Source organism: Drosophila serrata, unplaced genomic scaffold, assembly GCF_035046125.1.
Source record: "Drosophila serrata isolate PLE 108 unplaced genomic scaffold, ASM3504612v1 contig_334, whole genome shotgun sequence".
NCBI classification, from domain to species: domain Eukaryota; kingdom Metazoa; phylum Arthropoda; class Insecta; order Diptera; family Drosophilidae; genus Drosophila; species Drosophila serrata.
In genome coordinates, this window is record NW_028257232.1 from 1764653 (window position 1) to 1788215 (window position 23563).

The following is a 23563-nucleotide window of genomic DNA, read 5'->3' on the forward strand; positions in this document are numbered from 1 at the left end:
CATGTATGGTTCTTTTATTTGATAATCCGCCCGGGCGCGATCAGTCCAAATACTTAGGAAAATTCAGAGCCTGAGTTTTCAGATCACACGTGTGGTCCGTAACAAAAATCACTGAAATTAAACCGCACAAATGCTTTGACAAAATCAACACCCATGGGGGATTGCTTTTCTGTCTCCGAGCAATTTAATTTACAGAATGAACATTAACAATTTGGTACACACATACAACTAAGCGTAGAATCTCATTGGAACCAGGAACCAACCTTAACCCCGAACCACTAGAGCGAGCAGCACCTTGGACGGTGGTTGTGGTGACGACTCCTACCTCATGCGCCGCATCTTGCGCTCCATTTTCTTTTGCTTCTTTTCGTCCACTTCGGGATTCTCCTCCTGGGCATTTCGCTGGGACAGCCACGGCTGGATGACGGTACCCCAGAGCATCCAACCAGCACGGACCGGCGCCAGCAGAAGCACCAGCCAAAAGTAGTTGGAGATCAAAGCAAGCAGCAGCGTGCCAGAAGTCAAGATGATCAGGTCCTTGACATTTCTGTAGAAAATCAAGTGTCAGCCAAGTGAGCAAAGGTCTGCAGATTGGTTAACTTACTCCGCAATGCCGCCCTCCATGTTTAGATCATTACCCGAGTCCACAAGAGCCCCGCTCTCAGAGTATTTCGGCCGCGACATGAAGGCCATGAACTGGTAGGCCCCGACAAGGATTAGCAATGCCAGGATGTGCATGAACTGTGGGGTTGTTGGTCATGATAAACTGCGTCAGATTAAAGCACATTTTCGGAGACATACCACAGACGTCTTGGTGATCTCGAAGACCAGGGAACTTAACAGAAGAGCCGGTGCAGCGCAACCAATAGCCATGTTTCTGTAGAAAGCCAGTGTAGTCTTGTTCTCCTCCACGATTTGCTTGGCGCCCTTTGTGCCCTGCTTGCCCTTCTGTGTCGGCTGCAAGTAGAGAAAAGCTTCCATGAAATCCTTGCTAGCATCGTCCTAAATCCGGGATTACCTACAGCCATGATGAAATTGCTGTTGTGTGTCAGGTATTTCAAAATAATATCGGATTTACGTGGCGAGAAATCTGTAAAAGACAGAAGTGCTGTAAAACGTCTCCCTGATAGTGTGGCGGTGTTGTAAAATGGTCACATCTTCGTCTGTTGCATTGGTGCATATTAATAATGAATGTTTACCGAACTAGAAATACAATATAATAAAACAAATTAAAAAGTGGGCTTATATACGATAAATGTCTTCTTCGTCATACAATACATACCTATTTTAATATTTCCAACTACGCCCATGTTCCCCGCCTTTTTCAAAGCGAAAGTATTGCCGTTCACTGCGAAACAGCGTCACAGCTGATGGCCCCACAGCAAACGTTCGACCTTTGGATTTTGGATTGGGCTTAAAATTCAATTTGCGGTCACAACATGAATATGGATCGACTGGTGCAGTTAAACAACCAAGCGGGCGGCCGGGACAAGATTGCTAGGCTCATCCAGTATGCCTCCCGTGCGATGTGGGACTCGCTGGAGACCTCGAACTCAAGTCCGGCGTTGGTGGATAATTTCAAAACGATCGAGTACATTTTGAGCACCTTCCGGAAGCGTACGTATCCTTCGGCCAAGTTCAAATCCGTCGCTAATTCCCTGTCGATTCAGTGCTCCGCTTTGGAAAGTGCGTGGACGTCTTCTATGGCACCCTGAAGACCATACACTATCCGGATCTCACCATCCGGGTGACGCTCACCCTAAGCAAGCTGTCGCAGTCGCTGTTCCTCTTCGCTGACCACTTCCTTTGGCTGGCTAGAACTGGACTAACGGCAGTGGACGCCAAGCGGTGGTCAAGTCTCGCCAACAAGTACTGGCTCTTCTCGATCATTATGAATCTTTGCCGCGACTTTTACGAGATCCTAAGGGTTTTGGATCTGCATCGATCCGGCTGCAAGGGAGGCATATCGCGTTGTCGCCTTCCCACGAGCATCAACTCGCCCGAGGACTTCAAGCGTTTTGCCCTGCAATCCTTTGTGCTAGTTCAGGGACACAAGGACATTGTCGTTGACACGGTGAAGAATGTGTGCGACTTCTTCATCCCGCTCACGGCGCTTGGTTACACAAAGCTCACACCAAGGACAATAGGACTTCTGGGAGCGGTGTCATCGCTGGCTGGACTGTGGGCTTTGCTGGAGCCCAAGGCCAAGCTAACGCCTGCGTAATACCCAGCGACCTGATAAATAGGCAACCTCGTAGATAGGCTGTCCGTGTAGCTATTTTAATTGTTATATTGTATTTGTATTTGTGCTCGGATTAAGTGAAAAGATAAACGAACGATTTGATGTATTAAGGAACCACCTATTAATTCTACACCCCTGCCAGCGCCTTTCGGCGAATGCCAAACAGCTGATGAACGCAGACCCCGCCGTGAATGGCACTTTTCTTGTATTGTGTTTTTCGTTTGTTTCGGTTGGCTTTTATCACTCGCCTTTGGCTAATGGTCCGCAGTCCGGCCGCGTTATCAGGCAATTGGTGAGACCGATGCGTCACCTGTGCGTGTGCTGCATCCGAGAACCATGAACTACTCCTATTCGTCGCTCTCCACCGGTGGCGGTGGAGCAGGACCCGGTGGCGTAGACCACAATCGCTGTTGCGGGAACCGGGCCTGGTGTGTCAAGGACATCTGCGGCATTGTGTGCGTGGTAATGACCTGGCTGCTAATCCTTTTCGCCGAGTTCGTGGTCATGCGCCTCATCCTGCTGCCCAGCAACTACACGGTGTTCAGCACACTCAACATGATCGTATTTCAGGCGCTTGCATTCCTTGCGTTCGCGTCCCACATACGCACAATGCTCTCGGACCCGGTGAGTGTGGGTGGGATTTATCTAGGTGCTTAGCCTTATCTACGTAATGGACAACTGCCTGAAGAGGATGAGTTTCCAATATTGCCACATTTGTATGTACATATCTGAACTGCTTGATTTATACCCGATTTCTTCATGCCCAGGGCGCTGTACCCCGTGGCAATGCCACCAAGGAAATGATCGAACAGATGGGATATCGCGAGGGTCAGATGTTCTACAAGTGCCCCAAGTGCTGCAGCATCAAGCCAGACCGTGCGCATCACTGCTCTGTTTGCCAGCGCTGCATCAGGAAGATGGATCACCACTGTCCCTGGGTCAACAACTGCGTGGGCGAGAACAACCAAAAGTACTTTGTACTCTTCACGGTAAGTGTTGCACTCTTTCCCTCATAACTGTTCTCATTCCAACCTCTCTGCTTTTAAGTTTTATATAGCTTCGATCTCCGTGCACACACTCTTCCTGGTTCTCACTCAATTTGCGGAGTGCGTTAAAAACGACTGGCGCACTTGCTCTCCGTACTCGCCACCGGCCACCATATTTTTGCTGCTCTTTCTCACCTTTGAAGGCCTAATGTTCGGTATATTCACCATCATCATGCTGGCCACTCAGCTGACGGCCATCCTCAACGATCAGACGGTGAGTATCCGTTCTCCCTCTCACGAATGATTGTACGTATAACGTTCTACACTCTCACTCTCTCTCTTATGCTTACAGGGCATCGAGCAGCTGAAGAAGGAGGAAGCCCGCTGGGCCAAGAAGTCGCGCCTCAAGAGCATTCAGTCGGTGTTTGGACGCTTTTCGCTGGCTTGGTTCTCACCGTTCACGGAACCCTCCTCCTGCCGAACGAAGTTCCATTCGCACTTTTACTCTGTGTGAAGAAGGCTTTGTCTTGAAAACTGGATTAGCTTAATCGAACAATACTTGAACCAACGTACAAGGGCAACAAGTAACCGCCACTTGTTGCTCCGCTGCAAATTGTGCAATGTTTTGTATTTTTCAATCAATTTTCTTAACATTATTTACCTTAATAGTATGTGTGTGTGTTTAGGAATTAAATATTCGCAGCCTTAGCCAGGTGGAGAGTTGTACTTACCTGAAAGCCGTACTAAATTAATCCCTGTCGTTTGTTTTTCGTGCTTTTCTGCATGCTTCATGTGCTTCTGAGAGCCCTGATAGAGCACACATGCGCAGAGTCTCTGCTCATCCTCAGGAGAACTTGTCGATCTCACCGCTCTTTCTCGTGTTGGCCAAAATTATCCCACATACGACATGGACAGGCGAGGCCGAGGCTACCGATGCTGCTGGTGCTGATCTGTCTGCTCAGTTCAGTTTAGTCTGAGAAAAACGATCGGAGATCCAGGAGGTGTCTGCTGGACGTGGTGCGCGCCCTCGACGTCGACGCTGTGTTGTACATATTATTTATATATAGAAAAGAACATCTCTGTGTGTTCCCCAAATGTGTCAATCTCTCTAAGTGTGAGTGTGTCTGGTGGATTTCGACTTGGAATTGGAATTGAAATCCCAATTGGTATCAGTAAAGAGGAATACGTGTATAAAATCTGCTGCCCCGCGGTCGAAAATGTGAATATATCCTAATTGCATATTTTCCGAGCCATTGTGACCAACGAATACGCGTAATTACCAGCGGAAAATTTCATTTCAGTGATTCGGAAACGGAAAAATTCACGAAAATTTTTAACGTTGATTGTGTGCGGCGGCATCGGCGCGTTCTAAATATAAATAAAAAAAGAAATCGCTTTCGGAAAAGTATACCCGTCACAATACTGCGCCCTAATCCTACACACAGCACAAGTCCTGAAAACGCAAAGCCCCATATTCCCGACCCATGCCAAAGTGGCCCTGTTTTGCAGCTAATTATATAGTGAGACCTGAACATGGAAAGATCGCCAGTAGCCAATGCGGCGGACGAGACAGCCATTGCAGTGGGTAAGTGAGTGGTGCCGGGAAAGTATCTCCTTTTTTTCTGTCCGTTCCCGATTCCGAACAATGTACTTTATGGCTATTTGTGTTTTATTTTTATGGCGTGCCACGGGTTCCGTCTTCGTTTGCTCCTCTTGTTCTGCTACGCCGTGATACGGCGGCCCCCGTGCGGTTACGTAATTTTCTGTGAGATATTTTCATAATTGCAAGTTGGAATAAACCCTGGTCGAGTGCCATCCGCATCCCGGCGAGGACCGAGCGGTGTCCAACACCGATATACTATGTGCGAATCACTTTTGATTACACGGCTCCCCCATGCAGAAAGATTCGACATGCTGCCAGCAAATAGTGCCTGTGGTGTGTTGGCGTATGAATAATATTTGGAACTATTTTTAGTGCATATTTTGAATATTCATTTGTGTTTTGGGCAGGTTATGGCAATGTGCACGGTAAAAACAAACACCAAACACTAAAGATGCTTCTTGATTTGAATTTACGAATTCGAGTCCAGTCTTAAATGAATATTAAAATGTTGAAGTAGATATAATTATATAGTTTCAGGGTATTATCATTATAGTCCGAAGCTTAGATCATTGGTTTTTCATCCCAAGAATGAGTTTCAAAGAGTTCCTTTAATTTACCTTGATTAGAGAGCATTTTCTAGTCGAATCTCAATAGCACAATGCCACCCTTTCGTCGTTTTTCTTGCCGGCATAAATATGTGTCTGTTTATGTGGCAACTTTTGACATTTCGCAAATATTTATGATAATTCGTTTGGCTGGCAGCATCCTCCTTATTCGCCGCTGCCGTTGCCGGCTAAACTTATAAAGCGATTAGTCACGCTTATAATTATCAAACTGCCAACGCCGCCTGACCACTTTGCAGAACCTCCTGGCCAGGATAGAGAGTCAGCCGAATCGAGCCAACGCCGACCACATCGCATCACGTTTAGCGAGAACTCCAGTTCCTTGATCCGCTGCATCCCTAACGAGCGCGCTACTTTCTTCGTGAAGATCGACTGCGACGAGAAGGATGAGCAGGAACTGCTGCCCTTCAAATTCGAATGGTAAGTCATAAATCTTTCGCAGCCAATCTATTTTTCTCGCCTTACCTGTGCACTCCGTCCGCGTGAATCACCGCCGTCCTTGCTCCGCCCGGCCGGCTGTGTGTGTGCATTTTGCCAAAATTTTGCGCATTAACATATGATTTCTCCTTCACGGTTGCCTCCGATGGATTCTCTCAATCGGATACTACGGAGAGCAGGTCCATCGGCGTCTGCGCCACTAGAGAGAGCGAGAGAGAGAGTCACCCATTCATTTTGGGGTGCCCAGGTTGCTCTGACGCCTCTTGAGCGGTCAGTTCCACTTTGACGATCGGCGCATTAACATATCCGTTGCCCAGCGGACGGACATCGAGAACGGCAGCATTAGCAGCGCTATACGAGAGTTCTATATATACACCACTGCGTATACGTACTGGTGCGTGGAATCCGGGGGTGTCCACGCGATGCATACTTAATAAATCACATGCGTATCGAAATCAATCAGTTTTGGTGGAATTCCATCGGGATGTCGCACCAGCCAGCACCTGGCATATGCGGGACTCGGGATCGGTGCTCGAAATATGTTACAATCGGCTATATATAGACGTATTTACAAATCGCTTCGAGTCCGCGGAACTTCGTCTACATTTATGTCTTTCGCGCCGCTTTTGGGGGGATGGCCTGTTGTTGGGCGGCAAAGAAAGGAATTTCGGCGTTTCCATTTAATGCCCAAAAAATTTTGAAAATAGTTTTTCAAACGAAAACGGAAAATTACATAATGCGCCTTCGCTTGACGCGTTAAAACAACGAGCGATGTGTGTGTTAGGTGGATAGAGGAGAGTCAGATGTTTGGCAATATCCGCGAGAGGCAACAACAGATAAATAAATAAAACAATTCTGGGCACAGAACACACAAAAGAAACACAAAACAATTTGAAAATTCTCGATCTCTGTTGAAGACGACAGCGAAACAACAAGTTATTAGCGCTCAACATCAAAAAACACGCAGCCCAAAAATAAATTGGCAAAAGCAGGCGTCGTTGCCTCACTGACTAGCCTGGCTAGCGTTTAAATTATTGCAGTCCGCGGCAGTGCTCTGCCTTCCTTTCGAACTTGCCGAATGCGAAATACAATTAATAGCGAAGCAAGTTCGAGCATTTATTTATAAACATTCTCGCTTCGATTCAGAGATACTCTGGTCATTATTCTCTTTCAGAACATTTTTCTATTATTGTTGTTTTTGTGCGGTAGTTCTTCTTGTTTGTGAATCTGTTTATTAGCCAATAATAAATGCCACATAAATAAATGGCTCTTACGCATCAAACGTTTCGGGTAAATGTTTGCACGTGCAAGTGGGATTAATAACACCAAGATTTTAATAAATAATTTTTAAACAGTAACAGTAAAAGTAACCAACTACCCAGAAAATTAAAAACATCTGTCCATCAAAAGGAAGATTAAACAATGACAATTAGTACAACATTCCGAGAGGCAATTAAAGTGAAAATAATTAAACAGTAAACTTTAATATAACTGTTAAACATACCTGTTAACCACAAGCTGTTAACCGTAAGCTGTTTACTATAGTCAAACGCCATGGGCAACGGATGTTCCAAATGCTGCCAGTGCAATGAGCACAAACAAATCCACGGCACACTCTCCTCGGCCTCGTCGGTCTACAGGAAAAGGTGAGATCCGCTATTCAGTTTTAGGGCAGCGGTAATCCATCAGCCCTATCAGGGACAATACGGCCTTGTCTTCTCCTTCAACCGCATACGGCCAGTTTCAAGCTGCAGACCTTAACAACGAAAGCCGTGTCGGCCGAAAAGCATAGTGGCTAGGCAACTGGAGTTGCAGCATCAGTAGCAGCGGAAAGTGCAACTAAATCATCTTGTAATTTACTTGCAGGAGCCGTGGTGAAATTCCCATCGAGAATTCCGACCGCTTTCGCATCACGGCTACCAGCAATGCCGTACAGCTGGCCGTGGAGCATGTGCAACGGGAGGACGCCGGCCACTACACGCTGTTTGCCAAGACGAAGAGCCAGGATGTGGTGCGCAGGCACGTTGAACTTATCGTGGAGGACAGATCCACCGGCGACGATCCACCGGTGTTCCTGCGACGCCTCGTTGATCTCTCTGTCAAGGTGGGCACCCGTACACGACTCCTCACTGAGATTAAGAGCTCGACAGACTTGAAGGTAAGTTGTTTACTCCAATTAAAATATTTCCCAACTATATTCGTGTGATGAATCACATCAATAAATTCAAAATGGACGACAATTAATCGATAGCTATTACAAGGACGTAGAAATTAAGAGGGGTTAACGAATGACTAAGCTATGCCGATTTTTTTGTGATTCATTGTGTATACAAACTAAATGTTTGAAGATAAATAACTTAATAGCGCCCAGATAAATAGGAATATACTCTTCCTCTATAAAATTATCTAGGAAAAATAATAAATTTTCTTGCGTTATCAATCTATCGATATTCGATCGTGCTTTTTTACAGTTTCCTTTTTGCTTATGCAGTTTTTCATGTTTCTTTTTATAGCTCACTTGGTACAGAAATGATCGCAGGGTGTGTGCCAGTGACCGCATCACAGAGATCAACGAGGGAACCTTCCATTACCTTGAGGTGAGTCCTGTGACTTTGGAGGATGGCGGCCAATGGATGCTGATGGCGGAGAATTATGGCGGACGCAACTCTTGCCTGGGTACGCTAAACGTGCTGGTTCCCAAAGCGTACAAGACGCCAGAGTTTGTGGAGGAGCTGCGCGCTGTGCTCACAGAGCAGGGCACCGTTTCGCTGGAATGCAAGGTGGTGGGCGTGCCCACACCGCATCTGCGATGGTTCAAGGACTCCAAAGAAATCAAGGCCGGCGATATCTTCGCCCTGACAGCCAACGCAGATGACCCAACCAGCCTCGGCACGTATACGTGCGAGGCGCGCAACTGCATGGGCGTCACTTACTCCAGCTCCAAGGTGCATGTGGTGGGACGTGGTAGCCGCGAGGGATCCCTCAAGCCGGCGGACAGGTGAGTCCAACGAGCCCTAGTGGGAGCTCTGTTACTAATCAGTCTGCTTCTCTTTCCGCAGCGTCGCTGGCAATGCGCCGCCTCCGATATTCACGAACGAACTGCGGGACATGAGCCTCCACATCGGCGAGACGATCATTCTGGGCTGTCAAGGTGAGCACTCGGAGATGAGCAGTAGCGTAGAGCTGTGAGCAAGAGCTGGCGTCGCTGCTGCCGATCTCCTGCTGGCACCGCGCCAAAATGTCTTTGTTTATCTACTCTCCGCCGCTCGAACACTCGGTCACTCAGAGCTGTGTGCGTGATTGCAAATTTGGTTCAATTCCCACCTTCGCCGGCGCTTGTTTTTAGACCGCGCGCCAAAAACTTGAACTCGATCGCACGGTTGGTATGGTATGCCTCGAATGTTGAGGTGGGTCATCAACATCGCGCCGAGTGGCGAGCGGCGAGCAAAACAAAACTGATAATTGCGCGCTGGCAGAGAGAAGGAAACGTAGACCGCGCATCGGAGAGATCGGCGTGCAATCGCTCTGCTCGTGCTCTCTCCGATCACTTGATTAGATACACAGATTGTTTACACGTTCTCCCCCATCTCTCCCGCAGTGGTGGTTCCGCCCTGGCCCAAAAGTGTGTGCTGGTACAATACGGAAGGCCGTGTGGAGACCGCCGAGCGGTATAAACTGATCGAGGACGGCCTGGGCGTCTACATGATCGAGGTCAAGCCTTCGGAGTCCTGCGATGCCGGCGAATGGAAATGCGTGGTGACCAGCTTTGATGGCAGTGTTGGCATCTCTTCGTGTAACGTCGCCATGGACAGTAAGTGGAAATTTGTGCGACTAAAGCTACGCATTATGACCTATTCTCTTTACAGTTCCCCGAAATTATCGTAAGCCCCGATTCATGGAGAGTCTTCGCGCCGTGCTCACCGAGGAGGGACTTGTTTCCTTCGAATGTAAAGTGGTAGGTTTTCCAACGCCAGTGCTTAAATGGTTTAAAGATGGTCACGAACTGAAGCCAGGTGACGTGTATCAGCTAACCGGTACCAACTCTTTGGGTACCTACTGCTGCATTGCACGTAATTGCATGGGAGAGACCAGTAGCACTGCCGTCCTCACCGTGGAGGATATTCAAAACCAGCTGACCGACGAGGAGCGGCTGGTGTTCACAAACCAAAACCAAAACCAAGCGCCAAAGTTCCTCACTGGATTGAAGAGCACAGATGCGAAGATAAACGAACCTTTCCAGTTCAAGGTTGTGGTAAAGGCCACTCCAGATCCCATACTATCCTGGTTCCGCGACGAGCTGCCCATTGATCCGAACGAACGATATAATCACTACCGCGGTGAAAAAGAAGAATGGCTGTTGGACATCAAGGCCGTTGAGTTTGTAGACCAGGCCGAGTGGAAGTGTGTCGCCGTCAACGATTTCGGGACCAGTATCACGTCTTGCTTTCTAAAGCTACAGATACCGCGTCACTATAAGAAGCCACGTTTCCTTGAATGCCTGCGAGCGGTGCTTACCGAGGAGGGAGCCGTAAATCTGGAATGCAAGGTTATTGGTGTCCCTCAACCGGCCCTGAAGTGGTACAAGGATGGCGTGGAACTGAAGCCGGGAGACATTCATCGCATCATTTCTGGTCAGGATGGCACCTGCTGTTTGGGCACCTACACCTGCGAGGCAAGGAATTGCATGGGAATCGTCGCAAGCTCTGCGTCGCTGCTAGGTTTCGAGGATGCGCAAAGGAGTCAGCAGCAAAAGAACGAGGAGCCGCGCGAAAACGAACTGCAGAGAAACTACTCACTGTCAACCATCCAGGAAGAGCGCACATCCCAAATGTATGAAACGCCCGTCGGCGACATTACCATCGATGATAAGGGCGATGTATCATTCTCCTTCGACGGCAAAGAGGTCTCCGTTTCACTCTACGAAACGCCTGATCTCACCGAGGAGGAGGCGCTTAAGATTGTGGAAATGTATGCCGATCAGATTTCGGAGCATGTGACTGAGCACAACATTGTGGAGCTGCCGCCGCTGCGTTTTGTCAAGGAAACCTCGCAGTCGGGCAAGCTGCTAATGGAAGCCGTGGTCATTGACATTTCGCCCGAGTATTTTACAGTGGAGGAGGATATGCGTACGGAGGCTGATATGGATGACATATCCATAACGGAGATCACAGTTCACGGCTCTTCCGGAAGGGAGGGCAAATTTGACAAGGAAACCGAGCAATATGTGCAGGAGTCCTTTGAGAAGATGGAGGAGGAATTGTCTCTATCAGCCCCAATTCGAAAGCGCAAAAAGTCAAAGCCTACGGAGACAGATGAATTCTTTAGCCTGTCCAAAGCCTCGGCGTCGGGCAGCCAAGGCGAGGAGGAAACGTCGGACTTGCAGACCTTTGCCAGCGCCCAGATGTCGGCCTCGCAAAAGGCAGCCGGCGAAGCTCAAACCAGTTCGGAGAGGGACAAGGAGTCAGTGGCGCCGCCAAAGAGAAAGAAGTCCAAGAAACCGACAGACAGTGACTCCTCGAAGACCACTGAAGACGATGCCCGACTGCAAGACATTTCAGGTGCTGTAGGAGATGGACTTTTGGTGACACCATCGTCGCACCCGAAAGCAGTTACTGATGAGAATGAAATCAATAAGAATCTCATGTCCCTCGTTCCGCTGGCGAAGCTACTCAAGGCCATTCAAAATAATCTTACAGCCGTTGAGAATGAGGTCTTGGAACAATCCACCATGATGATGACCCCAGCTGCAGCGGATCAAAGCATTGCCATCATACGCAATATTATAGAACCGATCAAGCAAATCGAATCGAAACTACGGGTGTACTCCGGCGAGACACAAATCGACGCCCTCATCCAATCCATGGACGAAGATATTCGCCGACTACACATGGGTTTGCAGGTCATTGAAAAGTGTGTGGAAATTGATGAAACGGGAGCCACGCTCATACAGCGCACCAGTGTATGCATTATCGATAGCGTGGCCGATCAGATGAAGCGAGCCCTCGAAGAGCTAAAGGTTGTAAGCACAAAGTTTGAGTCGGAGTGCCTGCGTGCGCAAATTGAACTCACCGCTGATGACATTCAACAGGGATTGGAAATCACGCAAGGCACAATTAAGTCTCAGGCGCTTTTGCAGGAGGCACAAGAACTGGAGGCCGCCAAGCACTTCTCCGAAGCCGTTGAGAAAATGCAAGAAGTCCCCGATTCCATATCCTTTGCAACCATTTCGGAGGCAAATTGGCCGAGTGAAGCGAGCGCTCTGAAAGATATTTGCCAACCAGTGGCAAAGATTCAGGAAGCACTGGAACGTGTCGAAATGGAGTTGTCTTTGGAAGATTCAGAGGAGCAGATCTACAAAAAGGTCCACCAAAAAGTGCTCGAGAGCATTGTGGACCCAATTAAGCAGTTGGAGAGCACCCTGCAGTCAATCGAAGATAAGACCCAGTCACTGGGGGTTACCGAGTCTATGGAACAGAAAATCAACATGACCATTCTTGATATTGTAACGCCACCTCTTTTTGAACTCAAAAAGGGCTTGGAGGTCATCCTCAACGAGAAATCGGACAGCGTAGAAGGTGGCATGCTGACGGTCAGCACCGTGGAATCGATGGTACCACCGCTGCAGGAGATCCAAAATGGTCTTGCGCAGCTGGGCCAGGATCTAGAGAGTGGACAACCCTCAATCCCGATAGAGGATCATCGATCCGAGCCAGCTTTGGATGTGGCTGATACCCAAAAACTTTTGCAGTCATTTGCCCAAGCCGTTTTGCATTTTGAAACGAACATCGAAAGGATTTCGCCCAGACTTTCGCCCAACGTCAAAATCCGTTTACTTAATTTGAAGGACGAACTATCAGCTTTAATAAGCACCATTCTGGAAAAAGACATTACCGGCCACCATGTGGATTTACTGGACAGACTGAAGCGTCCTGTTGATGAGCTCAACTACTGTATCCGGCAGACGGAGGTTAAGTCTATGACTGGATCTCTAGCCGATCTAATTGAGCCCTTAAGCATGCTGCAGGAAAACACCCAGAAAGGCCACGGGGTGATGCTTACAGCTCGGGATCCCGACAAACAAGCTCTGCACACCCTGGAGAATATACGCAGCATTATTCGAAACGCAGTCATTGATATCGAGGAGCACGAATTCAAGATTTTGCAGCAGGAAATACAATTGGATGAGGAGAAGGCTTCACAGCAGCAGGATAAATCTTTCAGTGCCCTTCGAAAAGTTCTTGAAACGAAGGTGTCTCTTGAGGAGGCAGTTGGCAACATTGAAACGCTTCAGGAAACTCTGAATAAAATTAGCGAAAACCCAAAATCATCCGAAAAGGTAAAGGCATCCGCTAATGAAGCGCAAGTTTTCCTCTTGAGGATCCTGCAAATCGCCAAGGGACTGGCTACGTTCAGCGAGGCAGAGACGACTCTCGATGTTAATGAGGCAAACACAAGCAGAATACTTTTTGAGTGTGGCAAAAGCTTTGCTGACTTGGCTAAAGCCCTGGAAAGCCCATCTGCTCTATCCGATAATCAATTTTTGAATGCTCTAAATCAGTTCACTGACATTGTTGAGCAGCAAAAGCCATTAATGGAGGAGAAACTTTCCATTGCTAGTCCCCTCTCAAATCTGATTCATATCCTCGAAAAACTAAAGCCCTCTAGAGCCTCAGTCGAAGACTTGTCGACTTTGGATGATATTTCAGTGCTTAAGTCAGCCGCAGAGTCTTTGCCCACAGAGCCAGAAGTGGAAACAATTAGCGGCGAAAAGCAATTGTCTGTAGCTGTTTTGCTGACCGACTTAAACCAGGGCCTTACTTCGGTCCTCTCGCACTGCGATGATGCTGATGTCGCCTCGTTAGCCGGTGCGGCATCCCAGAAAGTACAAGCAGCCATTGTCAAAATTCAGGAACTGCAAAGTATTATAGCTCTGGTGCATGAAACGGATGTTGTGGAAGCAGCGCAGCCTTTGTCAGAGGCTAGTCAACAGGGCACCTTCGCCGAGGCTCTTTGCAGCTTGGAGCAATGTGTTCTTCACGTGGAGGAATGTATGGCCCACAGTGGCGTCGAGAGCATCCCTGAACTTGAACTTGCGAAGCTTAAGACATTGGCTACTCCACTCCGCGAAGTAAGGCAGTATTGCGAACAGATTGATATGCAGGTGCTGGAAAATGTAACTGATTTATCTACCCAGGACGATATTTCTGATCTTAAAAGTGTTGGACACAAGCAAACTGTTTCAGATCATATTCAGGAGATGGCTGTTGTAGAAGAAGATGCGACGGTGGAAGTATTCGACATACAACAAGGTGTGGCAAGCGGCATTAAACAGCTAGAGGCTTGTCTCGAGGTCACACAGACTGATTCCAGCAAGGAACTCCAGAAGGTAGCCCAAATCATGGGGCAGCTAAAGTCAGATCTGCAGAATATTCAAACTGCTCTTGTCTCGGAAGGTGTTCAGCAAGAAACTGTCCTAGCCCAAGCGAAAATAGCCCGTACCATGTTTAGATTGAAGGAATCTCTAGTTCTTACCTATGAGTCGGGCTTGGTGGACTCTTTGGAAAACGTTGAGAGTGCTTTTGAAGACATATTGCTTTCTTTGCCCGTTCTAGAGACCCAGCTAGCTCAAGAAATGTTTGGAAAAATTGAGAAAGCATTCAATGATTTCATTGTATATTGTGATTGCCAAGAAGCGATTGAACATAAAAAGCTTTCAACTCTGAAGAAACCCATTGAAAATCTAATTCAGTCTATTGCAGCTGTAGCCGCTCATCCCACAGTTGATATCGACAAGTCTTCGGCGGTTGTTGTACAATTTCAAACTAGTTTGATGTCGGCGTTTCGTAGCCTGAATGAAGTTAGCGAAAAGGCCAGCAATGAATATTTGGGTGGACTCTTAAAGACGCAGAGTAGCTTAGTAACCGTATTTGATTTTATTGAAAACAATGACACTACCATTCGCGTTATTGAACTCCTGCAAGAAATGGATTCCATTACTGCGGAATTAAAGGCATTGTCTCGAATTCCGGTTGAACCTACGGTGCAAATCGATATAAGTGAAATCATTGAAAGCGTTTCGTCTGGCAAAGCCTTCCTCACCGAAATTGAAGATGGTCTTCAAGCAAATAATCCCCAGTGCCTTCTCTTACTTGATGAAAACACGGACGATATTGCTCAACTACAGGCAACACTTGTGCAAATAGAGAAGGAAATACTTTCCCAGCCCCAATTAACGCAGATAACAGCGCAGCAAGTTAGTCTCATAGACACTCTGCACCTTCAGATAAATATTCTACAAGACAAGCTTAGTAAACTAAATGTATTCATTGATGAGCTGCAAAAGCAACCGGAAATTTCTTCTTCTGAATCGGTTTTAGGTTCAGACTTTAAGACTGAAGAAAGTGCTGAAAGCCAAGAAGATATTGAACCAGAATCTAAAAGGGCCAAAATTTTAGCAACAGATATGGCTTCTACTACAAAAGTTTCACAAGAATATAGAGATAGTGATGAGCAAGTAAAGCTAACTGATTCCACTGAAAAATTTATTGAAGAAATAAAGTCTGACATAAAAGATGCATTTAAAATAAAATCTGAACAGATATCGGAACCAGAAGTCCAGGAAATAACCGAACCGAATAACAAAGAGGAATTATCAACAAAAGACTTAATTGAAGTGTCGCATCTGGATGATACAAAAATAAAAGATGTTGATAAGAATTATGAGCAAGAAAAGGATCACGAAAAAATATCTAAGATTGTTGATCAAAAGAGTTCTCCAGAAGCCATTTTAGAAACTTTAACCGAAAAATTATCAGACTTGTCGCAGGCACTTGGCAGCGATACTGATAACGACACATTGAAGACATTTATTGCAGAAAGCCAAGATATTATTGAAAATGTCACCGACTACAACAAAGTGTGCAAATCAATATTTAAATTAAGAGAGCACATTGTTCACACTTATGACGGAAAGCCTCCTGAAGATCAGTTAGAGAAAGAACTTGTCGAATCATTTATTGAGTCTCTATTCGAGGTCTTTCCTGAAGCATCTCAGCAAATAACTGAAAATTATGTAAAAGAAATCAAAACCAACGTAATTTTAACTAAAGCAGCAATTCAGCTAATTGACGAGCAAAATTTGTCTATAAAGCCATCTTCCCTAGTGCCAAAATTGGTTAATCTGGAAAGTATTTCAGAAAAAATTCAATTCGATCAGCATGTCAATAAGTCCTCTGAAAAAATGATTAGCCTGCAACAAAACCTTATGGATATTTTCATTATTCTTGATGACCTGGTAGACGAAAAAATTGAAAACATTAAACCAAAAATAGAGGAAATCAAAACCTTATTGCTTAGCGAATTTGACTATATTGAGAAAAAAGAGGACGCTCTGATTACTGCAGTCATACAAGGAAAAATACAACTTATTACGCAAAAGATTCTTAATATTTCAGAAGAATTAAAGGATATTCTTGAAAATCAAAGTCAACACAAAGACACTGTTGATCACGTAACATCATTAGAGAAGCAAACTCTTGAAGAACAACAAATTGAAGCTCAGACACAAAAAGCAGACAAGAAAGATGTCGACAAGGAAAAAGTTTCTGAACTCTCTGTAGAGAAGATTGCTGAAGCGAAGATTGATGAAACCAAAAAGGCTGAACTAACGGAAATCGAAATTGAAGCTGAACCACCCAAGGCTTTGGAGAAGCAACCCATTGATGAACAACACCTGGAAACTAAGACGCAGAAGCCAGGCGAAAAGGATGTCAGCAACCAACCTGAGATGGGAGAAGTTTCGGAGATCACTGCGGAAAAGATTGCTGAGGTGAAGATGGATGAAACCAAGAAGCCTGATCTATCGGAAAATAAGGCTAAAGCTGAGCAGGCTATGGCTTTGGAGAAGGAACCCGTTAAGGAGCAACAACTGGAAGTGAAGACGCAGAAGCCAAGCGAGAAGGATGTCGACAAGAAGCCCGAAAAGGGAGAAGTTTATGAGGTCCCCGTGGAAAAGATTTCAGAAGAGAATATTGATGAAACCAAGATGCCTGAGGCAACGAAAATGGAATCTAAACCTGAGCCACCCATGGCTTTGGAGAAGCAATCCATTGATGAACAACACCTGGAAACTAAGACGCAGAAGCCAGACGAGAAGGATGTCGACAAGAAGCCAGAACAGGGAGAAGTTTCTGAGGTCACTGCGGAGAAGATTTCTGAAGAAAAGATTAATGAATTCAAGATGCCTGAGGTTACACAAATTGAATCTAAACCTGAGCCACCCATTGCTTTGGAGAAGCAATCCATTGATGAACAACACCTGGAAACTAATATGCAGACGCCAGACGAGAAGGATGTCGACAAGAAGCCCGAAAAGGGAGAAGTTTATGAGGTCCCCGTGGAAAAGATTTCAGAAGAGAATATTGATGAAACCAAGATGCCTGAGGCAACGAAAATGGAATCTAAACCTGAGCCACCCATGGCTTTGGAGAAGCAATCCATTGATGAACAACACCTGGAAACTAAGACGCAGAAGCCAGACGAGAAGGATGTCGACAAGAAGCCAGAACAGGGAGAAGTTTCTGAGGTCACTGCGGAGAAGATTTCTGAAGAGAAGATGAATGAATTCAAGATGCCTGAGGTTACACAAATTGAATCTAAACCTGAGTCACCCAAGGCTTTGGAGAAGGAATCCATTGATGAACAACACCTGGAAACTAAAACGCAGAAGCCAGACGAGAAGGATGTCAGCAACCAACCTGAGATGGGAGAAGTTTCGGAGATCACTGCGGAAAAGATTTCTGAAGTGAAGATTGATGAAACCAAGAAGCCTGATCTATCGGAAAATAAGGCTAAAGCTGAGCAGGCTATGGCTTTGGAGAAGGAACCCGTTAAGGAGCAACACCTGGAAGTGAAGACGCAGAAGCCAGACGAGAAGGATGTCGAAAAGAAGCCCGATAAGGGAGAAGTTTATGAGGTCCTCATAGAAAAGAGTTCAGAAGAGAATATTGATGAAACCAAGATGCCTGAGGTAACGGAAATTAAGTCTAAGCCACAGCTAGCTAAGGCATTAGAGAACGAATCCGTTGAAGAGCAACAACTAAAAGCAAAGTCGGAGAAGCCAGACGAGAAGGATGTCGAAAAGAAGCCAGAACAGGGAGAAGTTTCGGAGGTCCCTGCGGGGAAGATTTCTGAAGTGAAGATTGATGAAACCAAGAAGCCTGAGCTATCGGAAAATAAGGCTAAAGCTGAGCAGGCTATGGCTTTGGAGAAGGAACCAGTTGAGGAGCAACAACTGGAAGTCAAGACGCAGAAGCCAGGCGAGAAGAATGTCGACAAGATGCCTGATAAGGGACAAGTTTCTGAGGTCACTGCTGAAAAGATTTCTGAAGAAAACATTGAAGAGGCTAAAAAGGCAGATGGCAAAGCAGCTGAATGTAAACCAGAGCAAGCGAAGTTTTTGGATAAACACTCCATTGAGGAAACACAAGTAAAAGATGAGGCCAAGAAGCAAGACGAGAAGGATGTCGCGAAAACAAAGCTTTTCGAAACAACTATTGATCAAGAACCATCACACGAAGATGTGGTGAAGACATTGAAAAACATTTTCTCTGAATTGGCCTGTGCTATAAATAACGGCAGTAAAAGAAACGACTTAAACTTGATTGTAGCTGATTGCCGAGATATTATCAACAATCTTAAAGATATTGACGAGGTTTCCAATTTTATATTTAAATTAAAAGATCATATAGTGCACACTTATGATGGGAAGTCTAGTGAGGATAAAAAGTACACAGAACTTTTAGAATCTTTCATGGAATCTCTTTTAGAGGCATGTCCTGCCGCAGCTGACCGAGTACTTCAGAACTATGTTAAAGAAATTAAAACAAATGTAATTTTAACCAAAGCCTGCATCCAACTTATTGATGACAGTAACATGTTTACCAAGCCATCCTTACTGGTCCCTAAACTGGGTAACTTGGAAAAAATTTCTGTTCGAATTCAGACCGAGCGAATGGTTGACAAATCATCGGAGGGAATGATTTGTTTGCAACAGAATTTAATGGATATCTTCGTCATTGTCGACGATCTTTTAGACGAAAAGACTGCAATATTAAAACCACAAATCGATGATATCAAAACAATAGTTCTAAATGAATACGAATATATTGAGAAAAAGCAGGGCCAACTACATACTGTGGTGGTCAATGGCAAAATTAAAACTGTAACGCACAAGATTCTTGATATTTGCGAAAACTTAAATAAATTGGTTGCGAGCTTAAACCAAAACAGATTGGGATCAGAGTTAAAAGCCGCGCACCTTGAAACGTCTTTGGAGAAACAAACTCACGAGGAGCAAAAATTGGTGGCTGAGACACAACAACAAGCTGAGCAAGATATTACAAAGAAGTCCGAGTCGGGAGAAGTTTCTGAGGTTACTGCAGAAAAAATATCCGAAGAAAAGGTGGAAGAAGCCAAGAAGCCTGACGTTAAGGAAGCTGAATCTAAGTCAAAGAAAGCAAAGGCTTTGGAAAAACAAACTCTCGAGGAGCAAAAATTGGTGGCTGAGACACAACAGCAAGCTGAGCAAGATATTACAAAGAAGTCTGAGTCGGGAGAAGTGTCTGAGGTTACTGCAGAAAAAATATCCGAAGAAAAGGTGGAAGAAGCCAAGAAGCCTGACGTTAAGGAAGCTGAATCTAAGTCAAAGAAAGCAAAGGCTTTGGAAAAACAAACTCTCGAGGAGCAAAAATTGGTGGCTGAGACACAACAGCAAGCTGAGCAAGATATTACAAAGAAGTCCGAGTCGGGAGAAGTTTCTGAGGTTACTGCTGAAAAAATATCCGAAGAAAAGGTTGAAGAAGCCAAGAAGCCTGAGGTGAAGGAAGCTGAATCTAAGTCAAAGAAAGCAAAGGCTTTGGAAAAACAAACTCTCGAGGAGCAAAAATTGGCGGCTGAGACACAACAGCAAGCTGAGCAAGATATTACAAAGAAGTCCGAGACGGGAGAAGTTTCTGAGGTTACTCCTGAAAAAATATCCGAAGAAAAGGTTGAAGAAGCCAAGAAGCCTGAGGTGAAGGAAGCTGAATCTAAGTCAAAGAAAGCAAAGGCTTTGGAAAAACAAACTCTCGAGGAGCAAAAATTGATGGCTGAGACACAACAGCAAGCTGAGCAAGATATTACAAAGAAGTCCGAGACGGGAGAAGTTTCTGAGGTTACTGCTGAAAAAATATCCGAAAAAAAGGTTGAAGAAGCCAAGAAGCTTGAGGTGAAGGAAGCTGAATCTAAGTCAAAGAAAGCAAAGGCTTTGGAAAAACAAACTCTCGAGGAGCAAAAATTGGCGGCTGAGACACAACAGCAAGCTGAGAAAGAAATCGAAAAGAAGTCCGAGATGGGAGAAGTTTCTGAGGTTACTGTGGAAAAAATATCCGAAGAAAAGGTGGAAGAAGCCAAGAAGAAGTCCGAGACGGGAGAAGTTTCTGAGGTTACCGCAGAAAAAATATCCGAAGAAAAGGTGGAAGAAGCCAAGAAGCCTGACGTTAAGGAAGCTGAATCTAAGTCAAAGAAAGCAAAGGCTTTGGAAAAACAAACTCTCGAGGAGCAAAAATTGGCGGCTGAGACACAACAGCAAGCTGAGCAAGATATTACAAAGAAGTCCGAGACGGGAGAAGTTTCTGAGGTTACTGCAGAAAAAATATCCGAAGAAAAGGTTGAAGAAGCCAAGAAGCCTGACGTTAAGGAAGCTGAATCTAAGTCAAAGAAAGCAAAGGCTTTGGAAAAACAAACTCTCGAGGAACAAAAATTGGTGGCTGAAACACAACAGCAAGCTGAGCAAGATATTACAAAGAAGTCCGAGGCGGGAGAAGTTTCTGAGGTTACCGCAGAAAAAATATCCGAAGAAAAGGTTGAAGAAGCCAAGAAGCCTGAGGTTAAGGAAGCTGAATCTAAGTCAAAGAAAGCAAAGGCTTTGGAGAAACAAACTCTCGAGGAGCAAAAATTGGCGGCTGAGACACAACAGCAAGCTGAGCAAGATATTACAAAGAAGTCCGAGACGGGAGAAGTTTCTGAGGTTACTGCTGAAAAAATATCCGAAGAAAAGGTGGAAGAAGCCAAGAAGCCTGACGTTAAGGAAGCTGAATCTAAGTCAAAGAAAGCAAAGGCTTTGGAAAAACAAACTCTCGAGGAACAAAAATTGGCGGCTGAAACACAAAAGCAAGCTGAGAAAGAAATCGAAAAGAAGTCCGAGACGGGAGAAGTTTCTGAGGTTACTGTGGAAAAAATATCCGAAGAAAAGGTGGAAGAAGCCAAGAAGCCTGACGTTAAGGAAGCTGAATCTAAGTCAAAGAAAGCAAAGGCTTTGGAAAAACAAACTCTCGAGGAGCAAAAATTGGCGGCTGAGACACAACAGCAAGCTGAGCAAGATATTACAAAGAAGTCCGAGACGGGAGAAGTTTCTGAGGTTACTGCTGAAAAAATATCCGAAGAAAAGGTTGAAGAAGCCAAGAAGCCTGAGGTGAAGGAAGCTGAATCTAAGTCAAAGAAAGCAAAGGCTTTGGAAAAACAAACTCTCGAGGAGCAAAAATTGGCGGCTGAAACACAAAAGCAAGCTGAGAAAGAAATCGAAAAGAAGTCCGAGATGGGAGAAGTTTCTGAGGTTACTGTGGAAAAAATATCCGAAGAAAAGGTGGAAGAAGCCAAGAAGCCTGACGTTAAGGAAGCTGAATCTAAGTCAAAGAAAGCAAAGGCTTTGGAAAAACAAACTCTCGAGGAGCAAAAATTGGCGGCTGAAACACAACAGCAAGCTGAGCAAGAAATTGCAAAGAAGTCCGAGACGGGAGAAGTTTCTGAGGTTACTGCGGAAAAGATATCCGAAGAAAAGGTTGAAGAAGCCAAGAAGCCTGAGGTGAAGGAAGCTGAATCTAAGTCAAAGAAAGCAAAGGCTTTGGAAAAACAAACTCTCGAGGAGCAAAAATTGGCGGCTGAGACACAACAGCAAGCTGAGCAAGATATTAGAAGTCCGAGACAAGGGAGAAGTTTCTGAGGTTACTGCTGAAAAATGTGAAGAAAAGGTTGAATAAGCTCAAGAAGCTTGCGGCTGAAACACAAAAGCAAGCTGGAGAAATCAAAAATCCGAAGAAAAGGTGGAAGAAGCCAAGAAGCCTGACGTTAAGGAAGCTGAATCTAAGTCAAAGAAAGCAAAGGCTTTGGAAAAACAAACTCTCGAGGAGCAAAAATTGGCGGCTGAGACACAACAGCAAGCTGAGCACGATATTACAAAGAAGTCCGAGACGGGAGAAGTTTCTGAGGTTACTGTGGAAAAAATATCCGAAGAAAAGGTGGAAGAAGCCAAGAAGCCTGACGTTAAGGAAGCTGAATCTAAGTCAAAGAAAGCAAAGGCTTTGGAAAAACAAACTCTCGAGGAGCAAAAATTGCCGGCTAAGACACAACAGCAAGCTGAGCAAGATATTACAAAGAAGTCCGAGACGGGAGAAGTTTCTGAGGTTACTGCTGAAAAAATATCCGAAGAAAAGGTTGAAGAAGCCAAGAAGCCTGAGGTGAAGGAAGCTGAATGTAAGTCAAAGAAAGCAAAGGCGTCGGAGAAACAATCTATCGAGGAACAAAAATTGGCGGCTGAAACACAAAAGCAAGCTGAGAAAGATATTACAAAGAAGTCCGAGACGGGAGAAGTTTCTGAGGTTACCGCAGAAAAAATATCCGAAGAAAAGGTTGAAGAAGCCAAGAAGCCTGAGGTGAAGGAAGCTGAATGTAAGTCAAAGAAAGCAAAGGCGTCGGAGAAACAATCTATCGAGGAACAAAAATTGGCGGCTGAGACACAAAAGCAAGCTGAGAAAGAAATCGAACAGAAGTCCAAGAAGGGAGAGGTTTCTGAGGTTACTGCCGAAAAAATATCCGAAGAAAAGGTTGAAGAAGCCAAAAAGCCTGACGTTAAGGAAGCTGAATCTAAGTCAAAGAAAGCAAAGGCGTTGGAGAAACAATCAATCGAGGAGCAAAAATTGGCGGCTGAGACACAACAGCAAGCTGAGCAAGATATTAAAAAGAAGTCCGAAAAGGGAAAGGATTCCAAAGACAAGGTTGAGGATGCCGAGAAGCTCACAGACAAGCCATCTTCTGAAGAACGAGAACAGAAACAGACAGAGACGGCTGTGAAGAGAAAGTCTAAGAAGGGAACTGAAGTTAAAGCGGAACTGGCCGAGGTTGTTGATAAACTATCACGAGTAGAACAGGAATTGAGAGCTAAGACGAAGGACCGTGCTGAAAAGGAGGATGTGTCACAGTCTGGGGATTCTGATTCTTTACACACCCGTAAGTTTTAAAGCAAAACATATACATTATATTCTAGACATTTAATAATATCATATCTTTTTATTAACTATAAATTATAGCAGATGAAGAACAGTCAACAATCATGAAAGCTAAGGTCTTCAAAGAAGAAAAGAAAGAAACAGATTTCGATAAGGAACCACTTGAAGAACAGCACACCGTTCAGAAACATCAGTTAACTACCAAAAATGGCGACGATGAAATTGTGGGTGAAAAAATCGAGAGATCTGAAGACTTGGCCGACTCGGTTAGCCTGCAAACCTACAAGTCCATGGATTCGGAGTACAAGAACCGAAAGGAGTCGCGCAGTGCCAAGCGTAAGCCAACAGTG

General features: G+C 45.3%; 4 protein-coding genes and 1 long non-coding RNA gene across 8 annotated transcripts; 3 read left to right on the forward strand and 2 right to left on the reverse strand.

Annotated features, from left to right (window-relative positions):
* Positions 1–161: 161 nt before the first annotated feature.
* On the reverse strand, positions 162–2413 carry LOC110178523 (transmembrane protein 208). Of its 3 annotated transcripts, none has more exons than XM_086837854.1 (5): positions 1283–2413; positions 1019–1090; positions 802–957; positions 605–741; positions 162–547 (listed from the first exon to the last, which is right to left on the reverse strand). In XM_086837854.1, the coding sequence occupies exons 3-5, from the start codon at positions 871–873 to the stop codon at positions 322–324; spliced, it is 435 nt and encodes a 144-aa protein (XP_086693980.1). In that variant the 5' UTR covers positions 874–957; positions 1019–1090; positions 1283–2413; the 3' UTR covers positions 162–321. The 3 variants fall into 3 exon arrangements, with proteins under 3 accessions (XP_086693980.1, XP_020801337.1, XP_086693979.1); XM_020945678.2 differs by having other exon boundaries at positions 1023–1090; positions 1283–2377; XM_086837853.1 differs by having other exon boundaries at positions 1019–1163; positions 1283–1432.
* On the forward strand, positions 1314–2352 carry Pex11ab (peroxisomal biogenesis factor 11ab). The gene is made up of 2 exons (XM_020945676.2): positions 1314–1617; positions 1671–2352. Exons 1-2 carry the CDS (start codon positions 1440–1442, stop codon positions 2222–2224), a joined length of 732 nt encoding a protein of 243 aa, XP_020801335.2. The 5' UTR covers positions 1314–1439; the 3' UTR covers positions 2225–2352.
* On the forward strand, positions 2393–3980 carry LOC110178521 (palmitoyltransferase ZDHHC3). Its single transcript, XM_020945675.2, has 4 exons — positions 2393–2866; positions 3010–3231; positions 3290–3502; positions 3581–3980. The coding sequence occupies exons 1-4, from the start codon at positions 2579–2581 to the stop codon at positions 3740–3742; spliced, it is 885 nt and encodes a 294-aa protein (XP_020801334.2). The 5' UTR covers positions 2393–2578; the 3' UTR covers positions 3743–3980.
* A 161-nt stretch (positions 3981–4141) lies between these two features.
* On the forward strand, positions 4142–22960 carry LOC147642907 (uncharacterized). Of its 2 annotated transcripts, none has more exons than XM_086837839.1 (7): positions 4142–4813; positions 5694–5874; positions 7759–8050; positions 8406–8890; positions 8952–9043; positions 9491–9703; positions 9759–22960. In XM_086837839.1, exons 1-7 carry the CDS (start codon positions 4762–4764, stop codon positions 21929–21931), a joined length of 13488 nt encoding a protein of 4495 aa, XP_086693965.1. In that variant the 5' UTR covers positions 4142–4761; the 3' UTR covers positions 21932–22960. The 2 variants fall into 2 exon arrangements, with proteins under 2 accessions (XP_086693965.1, XP_086693966.1); XM_086837840.1 differs by lacking the exons at positions 4142–4813; positions 5694–5874 and adding exons at positions 6165–6286; positions 7438–7538.
* Positions 5421–6974, reverse strand: LOC147642908 (uncharacterized). The gene is made up of 2 exons (XR_015272820.1): positions 5920–6974; positions 5421–5854 (listed from the first exon to the last, which is right to left on the reverse strand). It is a non-coding gene; the product is annotated as an uncharacterized LOC147642908 (long non-coding RNA).
* Positions 22961–23563: the final 603 nt, after the last annotated feature.

Excerpts from the sequence above, each read along its gene's own strand:
- Pex11ab (XM_020945676.2), top strand. The coding sequence starts at position 1,440 with ATGAATATGGATCGACTGGTGCAGTTAAACAACCAAGCGGGCGGCCGG. Across the intron at positions 1,618-1,670 it reads TTTGAGCACCTTCCGGAAGC|TGCTCCGCTTTGGAAAGTGC; the intron begins GTACGTATCCTT and ends CTGTCGATTCAG.
- LOC110178521 (XM_020945675.2), top strand. The coding sequence starts at position 2,579 with ATGAACTACTCCTATTCGTCGCTCTCCACCGGTGGCGGTGGAGCAGGA. Across the intron at positions 2,867-3,009 it reads GCACAATGCTCTCGGACCCG|GGCGCTGTACCCCGTGGCAA; the intron begins GTGAGTGTGGGT and ends CTTCATGCCCAG. Across the intron at positions 3,503-3,580 it reads CCATCCTCAACGATCAGACG|GGCATCGAGCAGCTGAAGAA; the intron begins GTGAGTATCCGT and ends TTATGCTTACAG.
- LOC110178523 (XM_020945678.2), bottom strand. The coding sequence starts at position 1,310 with ATGGGCGTAGTTGGAAATATTAAAATAG. Across the intron at positions 742-801 it reads AGATCACCAAGACGTCTGTG|TTCATGCACATCCTGGCATT; the intron begins GTATGTCTCCGA and ends ACAACCCCACAG. Across the intron at positions 548-604 it reads ATGGAGGGCGGCATTGCGGA|AAATGTCAAGGACCTGATCA; the intron begins GTAAGTTAACCA and ends GATTTTCTACAG.
- LOC147642907 (XM_086837839.1), top strand. The coding sequence starts at position 4,762 with ATGGAAAGATCGCCAGTAGCCAATGCGGCGGACGAGACAGCCATTGCA. Across the intron at positions 9,044-9,490 it reads GATCATTCTGGGCTGTCAAG|TGGTGGTTCCGCCCTGGCCC; the intron begins GTGAGCACTCGG and ends TCTCTCCCGCAG. Across the intron at positions 9,704-9,758 it reads GTGTAACGTCGCCATGGACA|TTCCCCGAAATTATCGTAAG; the intron begins GTAAGTGGAAAT and ends TTCTCTTTACAG.